General features: G+C 36.0%; 2 protein-coding genes across 3 annotated transcripts in view; one reads left to right on the top strand and one right to left on the bottom strand.

The window, feature by feature from the left end:
* LOC150105227 (testis-expressed protein 2-like) overlaps positions 1-7,553 on the bottom strand; it is a 200,413-nt gene extending 192,860 nt beyond the window's left edge. Inside the window, exon 1 of the mRNA XM_090396204.1 lies at positions 7,371-7,553. The gene's annotated coding sequence lies outside the window, so the exon portion shown is untranslated. The remainder of the gene's footprint in view (positions 1-7,370) is intronic.
* A 350-nt stretch (positions 7,554-7,903) lies between these two features.
* The window catches only part of LOC150105228 (serine/threonine-protein kinase/endoribonuclease IRE1-like), a 543,187-nt gene continuing 535,745 nt past the window's right edge, over positions 7,904-15,345 (top strand). For both annotated transcript variants that reach the window (XM_090396205.1, XM_090396206.1), the window contains exon 1: positions 7,904-8,049. In XM_090396205.1, the coding sequence (XP_090252331.1) occupies positions 7,957-8,049 (93 nt within the window). In that variant the 5' untranslated portion in view covers positions 7,904-7,956. The remainder of the gene's footprint in view (positions 8,050-15,345) is intronic.

Below are 15,345 nucleotides of genomic sequence, written 5' to 3' on the forward strand. Positions count from 1 at the left end.
TTGTGTATGGGAGAGCAGTATCCCAGAAGAGGAAAGTCACTAGTGGTGTGCCTCAGGGGTCTGTTTTAAGGCCATTGCTGTTTAACCTTATGTTAATGACATTAGCAAAGAATTGGATGAGGATATTCAGTTGTTTGCAGATGATGCAAAGTTGGAATGAACTATAAAGAGTAGAGATGTCATGTGGTGAGGTTGTCTGCAAGGATAAAAAAATCAGAACTCACTGTTGGACACAGGAAGTTAAAGAGGCAGTGAAGGAAAAGAAGAAAGCATATCAAAAGTTCCTGGCAAATAAGTCAGCTTTTACTCTTACAGAATACAGAGACAAATGTAAGAAAGCTAAACAGTGTGTGTAAAACTAGCTAAACAAAAGTCATGGGAGGACTTTGGCAAGAATATAGAAAATAAATATCAAGAAGGTGGCAAAATATTCTGGAGGTTGTTGAAGAAGCTTAGGAATGGAGGAAAGAGTGCTGTAAAAGGAGTTAGAGATGATAAAGGTGACATGAAAACAGGAGAAAAAGATATCCTTGAAGTATGGAGTAATTACTTTGAAAAACTGCTAAATGAAACAAGCAGTGATGACAGCACAGTGATAAAAAAACACTGACCAGGCATGCAGTCAGGAATACATATCCATACTTGAAGTAGAAAAAGCCATCAAAGGCTTGAAATGTGGAAAGGAAGCAGGAGTAGATGATAATCGACTAAAAATGCTGAAGTATGGTGGTGTGAGAGTCTTACAGTGGCTACACTGCATAGTTCAGAAGGCCTGGACAGAGGGACGAATTCCCGATGATTGGAATAGAGCTCTCATAGTACCCATATATAAAAAGAGAAATAAAACTGAATGTGAAAATTACAGAGGTATTTCCCTACTGAGTGTTCCCAGCAAGATCTATGCAAGTATATTTGATAAACGGTTGAGAAGAATTGTGGAAGAAAAGCTTGGTGAAGAACAAGCTGGATTCACGCCAAATAGCGGCTGTCAGGATCAGATCTTCACTTTACGACAAATAGCAGGGAAAGCATGGGAATATAACAAAGATCTGTATTTAAGTTTTGTTGATTTGGAAAAGGTATATGACAAGGTGCCAAGAGAGAAGCTATTCAATACGCTACAGTTATATGGTGTCAATGGGGCATTATATCAAGCAATACTTAGTCTTTATTTGAGTTGTAAGTCAGCAGTTAGAATTGAAGGAAGTACAGGAAGATAGTTTAATGTTAAATCTGGTGTGAGACAAGGATGTACATTATCCCCTCTGTTATTCATTATCTATACCAATCACATTACGAAGGAAAGTGGTATTAAACATGATATCAAAATTGGAGATGCTAATGTCAGCTCTTTGCTTTATGCAGATGATGTTATACTTCTAAATAAATCTGCTACAAGTCTGCAAGATTCTCTGACTAAATTGAATAGCTGTTGTAATAGATATGGTATGAAGGTCAGCAATAAAAAGACAAAGACAATGAAAATAGGCAGAATCATTGAAAATGTCAACTGTGTTGTGAATGGAGAACCTGTGGAACAAGTAAAACATTTCAGCTATTTAGGCACGATTTTTTACTGAAAATGATAAATGAAATATAGAAATAGACAACAGAATCAGCAAAGCTGGTATGGTGGGAAGTCAATTGAATAAATTCATATGGAATAAGAGAGAAATTAGTCGGAACACTAAATTAGCTGTATACAAGACAGTGTTCAAACCAGTTTTAACTTATGGATCTGAGAGGTGGGTCAGAAGTAAAACACTTGACCAAAGACTAGAGACCACAGATATGAGAGTCCTGAGAAAGATTAGAGGCGTGAACAGATGGCATCAATGGCAATATCATATTAAAAACAAGGATATTAGGAAAGAACTTGACATTGTCAGCATCCAGGAATGCGTTAGCAGAGCTAATCTCAGGTGGTATGGTCACTTAAACAGAATGGGCGAGGAAAGATTAGCAAAACGAGTGTTCTCTGCCAGGTTGGCAGGAAAACGACCCAGAGGAAGTCCAAGATATAGGTAGATTGATACGGTCCAAAGTGCCTTAGAGGATAGAAATATAAGATCTGATAATGTTGGAGTCTTGACAAGTAACAGACTGATTTGGAGGAAAATTGTAGATAGGAAGTTAGTAATGATGTAAATTTTTCATGTAGTACTATCATATCCTGTACACCCCTTGAGGGTACATAGCAGGAATTTGATGATGAGGTGGAGAAGTTAAGGGATCTAGGAATGATGGCAGATAAGGATCTAAAATTTAGGTCCTTATTAAAGTTAGGAGGATATAATTATAAATGAGATGTCAAATCATCCACCAATTGGTGAGAGTGACCATGAGGTGATTACCTGGGTGGTTGGCAGCAGTGCAATGACCTCTGTGAGAAAAAGGTATATGTGGAACTACAAGGGGGATGATTATGAAGAGCTCAGGAGACAGCTTGCGGGTGTAGCATGGAATGAGGAGTTAGCTGGAAAAGAAAAATCTTATTTCCACAGTAATAAGATTTTTTAATTACTATGGTTACTTGTGTATGTTTAGTCATGAATGCTCCACGTTTCATTATACAACAAAATATTATATATATATATATATATATATATATATATATATATATATTATAATTATTACTGTAATAATTATTATTGCTGTTGCACAGAACCTCTGTTGAGTCTGAAGATTCATCATGGGAATGTTAAAAATACCAAGCAATTTTAAACCTGGTTTTACTCCATTTCCCAAGTAAGCAAACAGACAAACAAGTCAGGTTTGCGCCTGCAAGTGGTGCATGTCTAGCTGATCCTACAGATAGTGCAAGACCAAGGCAACTCGTGGTAAAGGTGGCATAAGCTCTGATCACTAATCTTAATCTTTACCCTTAATGCCAAAACACATCTCTGAGAAGGGGATGCATGATGTTTTGTATTAAAGGCAAGAGGCCACTACCCAGACCGGTTTCGACCTTTATTGAGGTCTCATCAGTGGGAGCTAGGCTAGAAATACCAAGATTTAGTAATACAGAGCTTATAAGTATTTTACCAGAACAAGTTGCCATAAGGTGTTTTAACCTTATTAAATAAAAATCTCTGGAGGAGATATAAATGTAGAAAGTATTTTACCTTGGGTATAGTAAATGTTAAAAATACCAAGCAATTTTAAACCTGGTTTTACTCCATTTCCCAAGTAAGCAAACAGACAAACAAGTAAATACTTTCTACATTTATATCTCCTCCAGAGATTTTTATTTAATAAGGTTAAAACACCTTATGGCAACTTGTTCTGGTAAAATACTTATAAGCTCTGTATTACTAAATCTTGGTATTTCTAGCCTAGCTCCTACTGATGAGACCTCAATAAAGGTCGAAACCGGTCTGGGTAGTGGCCTCTTGCCTTTAATACAAAACATCATGCATCCCCTTCTTAGAGATGTGTTTTGGCATTAAGGATAAATATTAAGATTAGTGATCAGAGCTTATGCCACCTTTACCATGAGTTGCTTTGGTCTTGCACTACCTGTAGGATCAGCTAGCCTTGCATCACTTGCAGGCGCAAACCAGACTTGTTTGTCTGTTTGCTTACTTGGGAAATGGAGTAAAACCAGGTTTAAAATTGCTTGGTATTTTTAACATTTATTATACCCAAGGTAAAATACTTTCTACACTCATCATGGGAAAACACTATCCACACTATTTTACCTCTTCTTGTACAACTCTGTATCTACCAACAACAATGCACTTACAACAGACAACCTATTCCATTTATTCACATTCTTCATGCAAAAAATTAGTCCTCGCTAACACATTCTTACTCAATTTCAAGGGATGATATCCCAGGAAATTGGGGAAAAAAAAAAAAAAAATTAGCAATTGGCCAATGGGCTGAAAAATTTCCTTTGTTCTATCCTCTTCCTTCTTTCACACCTATCAACCAATCCATAAAACCTCACTTTATTTTCACAGTAGCAGTATGCAGACCACTCACCATATTGGTCACTTGCTCTGGATCCTCTCCACCACTTTTTTATCTCGAAGAAACTTGGATACCAGATCTGAGGTGATCTAGATCTGGTATCCAAGGTAATACCAGATCTGCAAGCTCTCTACATTTCCTTGATTATATTACTCAATTTTGAATCATCTGCAAACAACTGCATATTTTTATTCAGATCATTTCCTGTATATTTACATACAAATGAAACAACAGTAGTCCAAGTCCAAGCAGAGAGCCTTGCAACATGCTTAGTTACCTGCTTTTTCCTGAATTTTCTTCAAAACCTACTCTGGTATCTCTCCATTACCCACCCTCATATCTCTCCCCATTTGTACCAATTTGTGTCACAGTGTTTGTGTTACAAAATCCTGTAGCATCACTGTTATAAAAAAAAAAAAAAGTGAGTAAATTACTACGACATCACCTATCCTTCACAAAGCCCTGCTGACCTCTCAATGAATAGAATTTTAATCCACCCATTCCTTGCCGTGATAATTTAACTATTTTGTCCACTTTAATCACCTTGTTACTATAAGTACTTCTTTCTTTATCCTTCCATATTCACTCTTTCTGATTTCCTTTGGCCTACTTCGCTAATTTTTTTTTTATAATCTGATCTTTTCGGCTGTAAACAGCCGAAAGGCTATAACCTAACCTCGACAATCTGATCTTTCCCTCATTACCATCCAGTCACCTTAACTGCATGTGACTTATACTGCTTATGAGCTTGTTGATCCCCTTTCTCATTATATACTTGCCACACTATTTTATTTTTTTGGCAGCTCATGCTTAATGATACCACTGGCAGCTCCTACCTAATTTATTCTCCTGACCTTGTGTACTCGAAGCAGTGGGATGTGCTTGTGCCGTGAATGACCTTGAAGCATTGAGATAAGCATTGTTCACTGACGCATGTAGTTGGTCTGTAGGCAGTTAAAAAAGAAACACGTGTGAAGTCACTTTGCTAGAATAATGTCTAACGTTAAACTTGAGCAGCTCATTAATCTCAAATTCCTTATGAAATTGAAGAAATCATCAACCAAGTGTTTGAAACTATTGCAGGAGGAGTACAGTGATAACGTAATATCACATACATGAATGTTTGAATGGCACAAATGCTTAGTTGAAGGTCGAGAAAACATTGAAGATGATAAACAACCAGGTCGCCCTGTCACGGCAGCAACCAAACAAAATGTTGTGAAAATTAATGAAACTGTCCACAATGATTGCCGATTAAGCATTTGGATGATAGCAGTCATGGTACACATTGATAAGGAGATTGTACGACAAATGTTGCATGAGCAACTGAACATGAACAAAGTCTCACTAAAATGATTCACAAAAACTTGTGTCAGGAGCAGAACAACGTCCAGAAACAAATCTGCACTGACATCATGGAATGGCTGACAGCAGAGCCAGACTTGCAGGAGAAGATCATCACATGTGATGAGACATGGATTTTCATGTAAGATCCAAAAACAAAGAGACAATCGATGTACTGGAAAACTCTCACGTCACCAAGAATGAAAAATGCAAGCATGAACAAGTCAAAACTGAAGGCAATACTGATTGTTTTTTTTTTTTTATAACAATGGCATGGTAATAGTTGAATGGGTACCAGAGGGTCAGACAGTTAACCAACATTACTACCTTGAGGTTCTGGCCAAGCTGAGAGAACGAGTGAGGAAGAAGAGACCCGATCTGTGGAAGAACAACGCTTGGATTCTCCATCAGGACAACACTCCAGCCCACAGTGCACAGTCTGTAAAGCAGTATCTGGCTGATAAGAAGATCCCAGTGTTGGACCATCCACCTTACTCACCAGACTTAGCTCCATGTGACCTTTACATTTTTCCAAAGTTGAAATCAGCATTGAAGGGCACCAATTTTCAGTCATTGGATGAGGTAAAGGAGAAAATGGCACTACTACTGAAGCAGATAACACCAGATGACTTACAGCACTGCTTCCAACAATGGAAAATTCGTATGAAATGGTGTATAGATAGAGGAGGGGAGTATGTTGAAGGGGATAACAATCAAGTTGTACAATTGTAACAATAAATTGTAACATTGTTTGCAACCAGTTAGTTTGCAATCTCGTTATTTAATAGCCACACCTTGTACAGTCTGATATTGCTTCCTTCAGACACCTACTGATCATCGCCCATGCACTGCTAACATCCTTCAGTTGCAGATTCTTATGCCATGTTACTGCTTCAAGCGTCCTCCTATGCTTGTCATAATCACCTGTCCCTGCACTTCCACATATACTCAATAACTGAAATCCCTTATGGAACCTTCCAATTCAAGACTGCATGGTTACCTTCACCAATCAAAGGCAATGTTGCTACCATAGTTACATACAGATCTGATCCTATGACCAGGGCAAGTATTCTCAAACTTTAAGGAGATATGAAAAACATCATGATCTTAAATATGCTGCTTAAAGTGAACATTATGATCTCCAATGAATGTTTCGGGTAGTAATATTTAAAGAATAGTAAAACAAATATGTTTGCACAATATTATCCTCAGTCATATCTAAATAAATCCTCAAATGCCTTTTATTCCCTAAAGGAAGTAGATGGAGCCAAAGACCAAATAACATACCTTTGTGCATATATATTATTATTATTATTATTATTATTTGACACCTCCAGAGAGTCCAAAGACTCATCAAGGGAGAGTGTGCCAACAGCATCGAACGATTGGTCCCCTTCCAACTACTAACTGCGCTCAAACTTACTTAACTGAGTTAGTAGCAGAGGCTCTACCAATCGACCAACCTTTGCCAGCATATACATACATAAACTCCACACAAGATTACAAAACCTATAACATAACAGCACTAAGGTAGTAGAGAGTTTGGTTTGAGTATTTCATAATGAGATGTATATTAATAAGAAAAAATAACTTGGGTTTCTCAAATTACAATGCTGGAAGATTTTTAAATATTTCATGTACTAAATACTATACATTTTTGTCATATATCACCTATACAGGTGATATATGACATCTTCAATGTAAACTATTAACTTTTCTAAAAATAAATATGCAACGTTTAGAATAATTTTACAATTTCAGTATAACATTTTTGTTTGGTTGGCTGTTTTGAAGTCGCATCTACCGATTACTGTATCATGCAGTTACAGAAACAGCAATTTTTGTCATATGGATATGCTGAAATGAGTTTGTTTAGAATTATACGATGATGACAAAACATGTCGATAAACAGTACATTATAATTTCAACGAGTATTCAGCTTTAATTCTGGAAACTCCTCTTCTTTTCTAGCAAATTATGACAGAAGATAGAAAGGAAAAATAAATTAATGTATTTTAGAGAACGTACTCAACTTCATTTGTGGATCTTACCCTATAATCATGTTGTCACGTTCCACTGTTCATATTTAAAGTTCTATCTTACAGTTCAACACACTTGTGATTATGAATTCAACATAACACTTGTACCAACTAAGTATACGACTATTATTCTGGAAGGTCTTATGCTTCAAATTAACAACTCCATAACTTTACTTTACTTGATGATTCGACAACTTAAACTTTAAGATACCGTGGTTGTCAGTTTGTAACACGGAGTGTTCATTGGTGGCGCCATCTATATTTCTTATTACTTTCGCTTCAGTTTGTGACTAAAGGAGTAACAGAAAAATTTAATACTTAAAAATAAATTTAAAAAATAAAATACTTTTATTTCTATATTAAAATATGGCATGTGAATATTTAAGCAAATGATAATATTTAAGCAAACTTTCTTTTGCACCTGCGATCTAGATTAGTGATAGCATTAGCTGACACATTTCATCATCGTCAACAAGTATGACATGCTGTTATGGGAAGAAGTTTCCATTATATATAATTTCTTTTTTTTCCTCCCCTATGTTTTTTAATAGGACAGAAGATAATTCTGTGTACATGATAGCACATGTTTTGTTTCTAAATGTATGCGGTTATTAAAAATATAACATGTTATTTGCTGATTGTGATATGTGTACTTTTTGTGCCCTGTTTACGTGTGGAGACGAAACATGAGGTATGTTCACGATAATTTATCAATATCTCTACTTACGTTATTAGCATCATCGTTATTGCCATGGTATGGTATTGTGGATTGCAACTTTATTTGTCGAAAGCCAGTTTATTCGAATTTATTATTTTTTTTTAAATTTTTCATACAATGGTATTGAATGAATGGAATCGGTTGCCTGAGGTGGTTGCCAGTTCTTCGTCAGTGAATCAGTTTAAGAAGTGTAGGTACTGTGTTAATAATAGTTAATTTCTTACCCCTGTGGTGAAATTTTGGTTGCATTGTGGGAAGTATCATAGGTATATCGAGGACGATGTTTGTAGGTCTGTCTTGTCTGTTAGCTTGCTTTATATCATCACTCCATTGCATCCAATGTTTTGTTATTATTCCATCATCAAATGCATTTTAGGGTCCAATTCCCTTAAGAGATTCCTTCTTAACTGCCTTGTCTTGAAGTTTCTAATCTCTGATAGTTGGGATACGTGAAAAACAAACAAAAAAAACTTAGAGATTGAATGTAATAGCTGTCTTCCTTTTCTAGACCTTTACGCACCTGATGGCAATCTTCAGTTTTCTGTTTATGAAAGAAGAATGATACAAGCAGGTACATCAATGTGGTGTTGCTATCATCCTAGCCAAAGTAAGTTACTGTCATAACATCGATCTGCTACTTTTGCGTCTTTTGTTCCATAGCTGCACTATTACAACAAGAACAACTGTGTGGACTAACTGTCTGTGAAAAGACAGTTAGTCCACACAGTTATTCGAATGGCTGTGCGCTTCGCAATCATATGCCTGGGAAAGGAGTGACCTAGGTTAGATTCCTGTCACCGATGTGAAGAGATTAAGGATCTTTCTCAGACATAGCCAAGTTAGCCAGTCTTGGGCGTGGACTGCAGGGTTTTTCTCCCCAGTTTATCTGGGGTTTTTCCTCCCGCAAGCAGGCAAATCGGCCCCGTGAACACACGCATCTTCAGACATTGGACACACTCGGAGGCATAGGGCTAGCCATGTTATCCTCGGGACCGGTAAGGCTTAGAAGGCTAAGGATAGCCCCGTAACCACTAGGCCTAATACGTGAAGGGAAGAAGAAAAGACAGTTATATCCATTGTCCCATGCAGAAATTTATTGTGTGTGTCTTACCTATTATGTGGCTTACTGTACCTTTTGGTTCCACAGAAAAGATCCATTTAGATGAACATCAGGGCTGCAGTAATAATAATAATAATAATAACAAAGGTCTGATAGTCAGTCTTGCCCAAAATACAGTTTCTTCTAGTTTTAGCATTCAGTGGAACATAAAAAAAAAAAATCTATAAAAACAGTTTCCTACTGGAAAAACTATGTAAAAGGAGGTGAAAAATTTACTTCATATATTAAATTTAATCAGTGTTTGTGTACACATACATAAGGAATAGTCAAGGGCGAATGCTGGTCTTGAAATTCACTCTTGCTCTTGTTATCATTCAGGGAGTGAGAGGTGTGATTGAAGTCTGATTAGTGGAATAATGAATTACTGACCATTTAAAACTATATATTTAGAAATTTATGTACATTTAATCATACAAATACAACATTTATTTTACAAATGATATTCTATCTTTTTCAATTTAGCTACGTGAATACAAATTTTACCCTACGGTTCTTCTTTATGAACTGGTTAATAACATCGTTATAAAAAGTTGGTTGTAACTTAATTTTCCCAAGCAACACGCACGCTTCTAAAGGCTGGCTGAAGTTCACTGGCTAGAGCTACATTGACTGCGTATGGCCTGTGTTTAAGCAAAAAAGGAAACAGCTATGCGCACGCATGAAATCAAAGTGCTGCTGCAAGGACCTGGAAGCTCCTACAAGAGAGCAAGCCAAGGTAGCTTTGACTAGACGAGCGAGCATCGGTCTTTGATACACAACGCAAAGATCAATTATTGCCATGCAAGCTTAAGCGTCTTCTGTCTATAAAAATAAAAGCCTAAATGGAATGCTTATAAATCCTTCATTTATTAACAAATAAATATTACTTCTTTCTCAATTAATGAGCTTGTGCAGCATGCATGGAGAATTTGCCCCTGGGAATGGTTCATGCGACCAAATCATGAAGAAAACAACAACAATACACATTAATTTTTATAAACATAGCTAGTTATGCTCTTCTACTTATTTTTCAGTAGGGTTTATACAAAAACCCACTTTTGAAAAGACCGGCTTTCGAATTCTAGTATTTCCAGAAAAACTGGTTAAACTGATTTTAGAATTTTTACAAAAAAAAAGAAAAAAACATATATAATTAAAACAGTAAAAAAAATTTATACTTATTTAAAAATTTTTCAGTTTAATATTTATAGGTCTGTGTCGCTCAGTAGAAGTGGCACTGTGTCCTTGTGTCCAAGTGGGACTTGCGTCCTCTGTGCTTGGTCACTCGAAATTAGACTTAGGTTCAACTCTAGTCGCTGACTGGAGGAACTTTTTCCAAGCCTATTTTCGACCGGTTCCTGAGTTAGTTGATCTCTGGCACGGGCAAGCAGGTTTTTCCTTCTGGAAACTTGGAATTTTCATTCCGTAAACTCGAGAAAATCGACAGTAGTATCAACATTATTTAAGACAGTAACATATCCTGTTAGAGTTAGGTACCAAGAGATGGCAGCACTTGTTTGCCAGCCTCTTCATAGGTGGCTGCCTATAATTAGTGATTGACATAGGCCAGCTATCTCTGATTGGCTACTGGTGGAGATTGAACTACCCACTCAGTTTCCAAAAGCTACATAGGGTATAAAGGCCTCACCTACTCCTTATAAGGGAATAAAAGGCGTTAGCTGATTTATTTTATTTTATTTATTTTATTTTATATTTATGGAGCTACAAAAATATAACAAAATAAAATATACTCTATACAAAACCAAATAAATAAAAAAAACTAAAATAACTAAAATCCGTACAATTTTTCAGTTTATTTAATATTTATGGAACTACAAGAATATGATAAAATAAAATATACTTTATACAAAACCAAATTAAAAAAAAACTAAAATAACTAAAACCGTACAAAATCTAAATTATAAATTATTATTTCATTTAATATTTTTCTTCAGGAAATATGATTTCCTGAAAAAAAATTCGATTACTTAGTCTTGTTCTTATTCTAGATACAAAATTGCCTGAAATAGAAAATACTCTCTCACTGGCTACTGAACTTGGTTTTATCATTTTCAGGGCATCAAATTATTATTATTATTCAGGCCTCCATGTAGTCAAAAGATTCACCTCAGGAGATCCTTCCTACAAAAACACAAATTCTATCATACCACTCCTTAAACTCATTGACCATTCTCGCCCTCACCACTCTATCAGGCAATGCATTTCATGGTTCAACCACCCTCCATGCAAAGAAACCACTCCTCACCCTCTTGCTCACAGTTTCCTTTCGTAATTTCCAGGGATGGCCTCTTGTCATCACTCCTACCCGCTGGTCAACCAAGCGAAAGAACTCCCCAGTGTCAACCCTGTAACCACCTCTCAACAGTTTAAAAGTCTCAATCATATCACCTCTCCTTCTTCTATCCACCAAACTCTGCAGTCCACATTTCCTCAGCCGATCCTCATAACTAACATTGTACAGTTCTGAAACTGTCTTTGTTATCTGCCTTTGAACCCTTTCCACAGTTAATTTATCCAGTTCAAATCCTGGGGATCAAATCTGAGAACAATAGTCCAAGTGTGGTCTGATCAGGGTCTTATATAATGAATGATAACTCTTTTATCTCTGCAGGTCAGCATCCTTCTCATTATTGCAGCAATCCTCTGTGTTACCTTCACCACCTTTGCAATATGTCCCTTAAATTTCAGGTTTCTATCAATCATCAACCCCAGATCTCTCGTCTCCCCTACTTCCTTTAGTATATCTCCTCCAATAGAGTATGCAGCATCCCATCGATGTTTCCCAAACCTCAAGACCTTACATTTTGCTGCATTAAACTGACACCCCCATTCATTTGCCCATCTATCTAGCTTATTCAAATCCTCTTGCAGGGCTACCACATCTGCACTATTACTAATAACCCTTCCCAGTTTCACATCATCTTCAAACAACTGAATATCCCCCTGCAATCTACTGACAATGTCATTGATATAAAGGTTAAACAGTATAGGTCCCAGCTGAGTCCTGTGGGACCCCACTTGTAACCCTCTGTCTCCTTGAAACTGCCCCACCATGCACAACTCTCTGATACCAATGGACAGCCAATCCTGAATCCAGTTGACCAACCTGACATCCAAACCCATGTGCTGCAGCTTAAATATCAGCTTATCATGTGGCACCCTGTCAAATGCCTTCGCAAAATCCAAGAAAATGGCAGTATATGCCTTTCCCTCATCTGCTGCTCTTGTAACTTTATTATAAAAGGCTAGCATATTTCTAAAACAAGAGTGCCCCTTCACAAATCCATGTTGACTCTCACAGATAACATTACCCTCATCTGCCCAATGCTGTATACGGTCTCTAACTAATTTATCCAAGATCTTAACAACTCTAAATTCTTTGTTCTTTTATTAGTTGTCTCAAATGCTGAAAATTTGGCTTTCAGTGTCTTCGGATTTTATATTATTTCTTCAGGTTCCTCAAGAAACCTATGAATTGATTTTTCCGTGGCTTCTTTTAGAGCATTGCCGTGATTAATAATTTCTCCATCTCTGGTATATTCATCTTCGGAATCTGTTTCCATACAAGAATTTGGATATATTCTAGACAATATTTTTCGAGATAACTTAATAATATTGAGTTTTGAAGCTAGTGGAAATACACTAAATTTCTTTGTTGAAATGTTTTGTGGATTTTGCAAATATAGCAAAATGGTTACCAATCCAACTTGTCTTCTTTCTTGAATTCATACTTCTAAAGCATTCAATAATTTTAAACCAATTTTAGTTGTAAATTTTTTACTTCATTTAACAGAAATTCAAATAACCCTCTGCTTGTTAATAAATTGGCATCTCGCTGCCCTTAGGCCTCAGCTGCTAGACGTACTGGTCCCAACACTTTAAGAAGCTCCATGATTTTAGGATATTGAGCTTCATTCCACATATGAGAAGCACCAATATCAATCAAAGCTAAGACACATTCTTTTAATGTTATAAATTTTTCAATCATGGCCTCTAAACTATTCCATCTCCTTTGGCAGTCAAGAATCAGACTTAATTCTTTTCTGAAGGATGCTATCTCTTACAGGAGATTTTCTAAAAAATTTGCAAATTTTTCTAATTTGAAAATTGATTGTTTGTAATTTTCAGACAGCATAGAGAATCCACAGTCGTTATCTAGATCAAGAGAATTAAAAAAATCCTTGCCATAGTCATCTTCACATTCTACGTCATCTTCCGATTCCTCACTTGTAAAATATACATTGGTTTCAAGTCAAAATGTTCATATTTTAATTAATTTTTAGATGTTAATTCTGGTATCTAAAACTTTTTTTTTTTTTTTAATTTAAAATCCAGTTTTCTAAGTTTACAAATTTATCCAAAAAAACGGTTTTTAAAAACAAATCTTTGGCCAGGAATTGCACTAGAACTGACTGCATTTAAAGACTATCTTAATAACTTACATCCTAACATAAAATTTACTCTGGAGCTAGAAGAAAATAAGAAACTTCCTTTCCTAGACATCCTTATAGAAATAAATGAAATGAAAAACAGATTATCGTTTTCCATATAGAAAGCCGACAAACACAGGGAGATTCCTTCATGCTACCTCACCCCAAGCAAAAAATAGGCCTCATAAAAACCTTAAGGGATAAAGCATACAGCATCCCCATTACAGAAGAAAAGTAGAAAGAAGAAATACAGTACTTAACACAGATCCTACAACTGAATGGTTTCAAAACTAAGTTAATTAAAAAAATTCTCAATACAGCACCTACAAGAAACTTAAATAAACAAGACTTCAAGAATGCAGTCCCCTTCCTTATATCAAGAATGTCACAGATAAATTAGCCAAACTTCTCTACAAGTACAACATAAAAGTGACTTTCCTACCACTTGAAAAGATATCAAAATCTCTTCATCCTCCGAAACCTCCACATCACGTTTACAATATTCACTGTTCCTGTGGCATCTGCTACGTAGGCCAGATGGGGAGATCGGGAGAAATCCGCATTAGTGAACATCAAAAGGACGTACAAAAAAAGAGAGAACATAAGTCTGGTTTGGCATTTCACACAACTTATACTGGTCATGATGTACTCTGGGACAGAACAAACATGTCCTACATTGATAAAAACTGTTTCACAAGAAAGTTCAAAGAGGCAGCAAATATGATCAAAATTCCTACACAATGCAACAAAATTCAAGGTTTGATTTTAAATCAAGTTTGGTCAGCGTTTATCAAAACTTTACCCAGTTCAGACCTCAGACAGAGTGAAAGTGAACCACAAAACACGCCACTAAATAGCATTGTTTCCAGCTAACATGTATTAACGGTTGTATAGATCTGTTATTTGTTTTTTTAACAGACTTTTTTGATGTTCATAATACCAACAAATGAACTTGTTTTTTTCGTAATTTCTTATAGTTTGTGCTTTAAACTGTTAGTTATCTTTACCCCTGAAGATGTTAGTCTGACGACTAATGAAACTTGTCAGGTTTGTTTTTTAGTACTTGTTTAGTTTTAAAAAAAAAGTCTTTTTTAATAAAAATGTGGTCACAAAACCGAAATAATTTGATTGAACAAATCTTATTTTTCAGGTAGTTGTGGAACTCTTGTATATAAGAATTAAAGCAAGCCATAATTGTATTTTATAACATCAAACCACTTAATTTCATTAAATTAATGAATCAGCACATTGTATTCTTCCTGACCTGGTTGGCCAAGCATTTCTTCTTCCCAAATGACAGGCTTTACATTTGAATCCCAAACTATGGGCAATGATGTTTGCAACTGTCTTTCAGTAGTAGATGATTTTAATGTTTAGTGTGAGCCCACCGCCCTACTTATTGTAGGCTTGGCATGGCTTTTAAACATCTAACCCTTAGCCAACCTACAGTACTAATGAAGTATAATTTTACAGCCTTTTGTAAATTAGGATTCTTATTTAAAAAAATCAAACAAACAAACAATAAAAAAAAGAAAAAAACCAGCATCCTATTGCTCAGTTCATTAGAGCTTTTTTTTCACATGCCAAATTGGCTGAGGTGAGCATATCTGTTCTCCAACCAGCCTGGTTGGCCAAGTAGTTAGCATACCCACTCTCCAATCAACAGGTCGTGGGTTCGAATCCCACCACGGGCATAAATGTTTGTGATTGTCTTTAGGT

This window comes from Typopeltis vanoorti, chromosome 7, assembly GCF_054136105.1.
Source record: "Typopeltis vanoorti isolate ZY-2024b chromosome 7, IOZ_Tvanoo_1.0, whole genome shotgun sequence".
In the NCBI taxonomy this organism is placed as follows: Eukaryota; Metazoa; Arthropoda; class Arachnida; order Uropygi; family Thelyphonidae; genus Typopeltis; species Typopeltis vanoorti.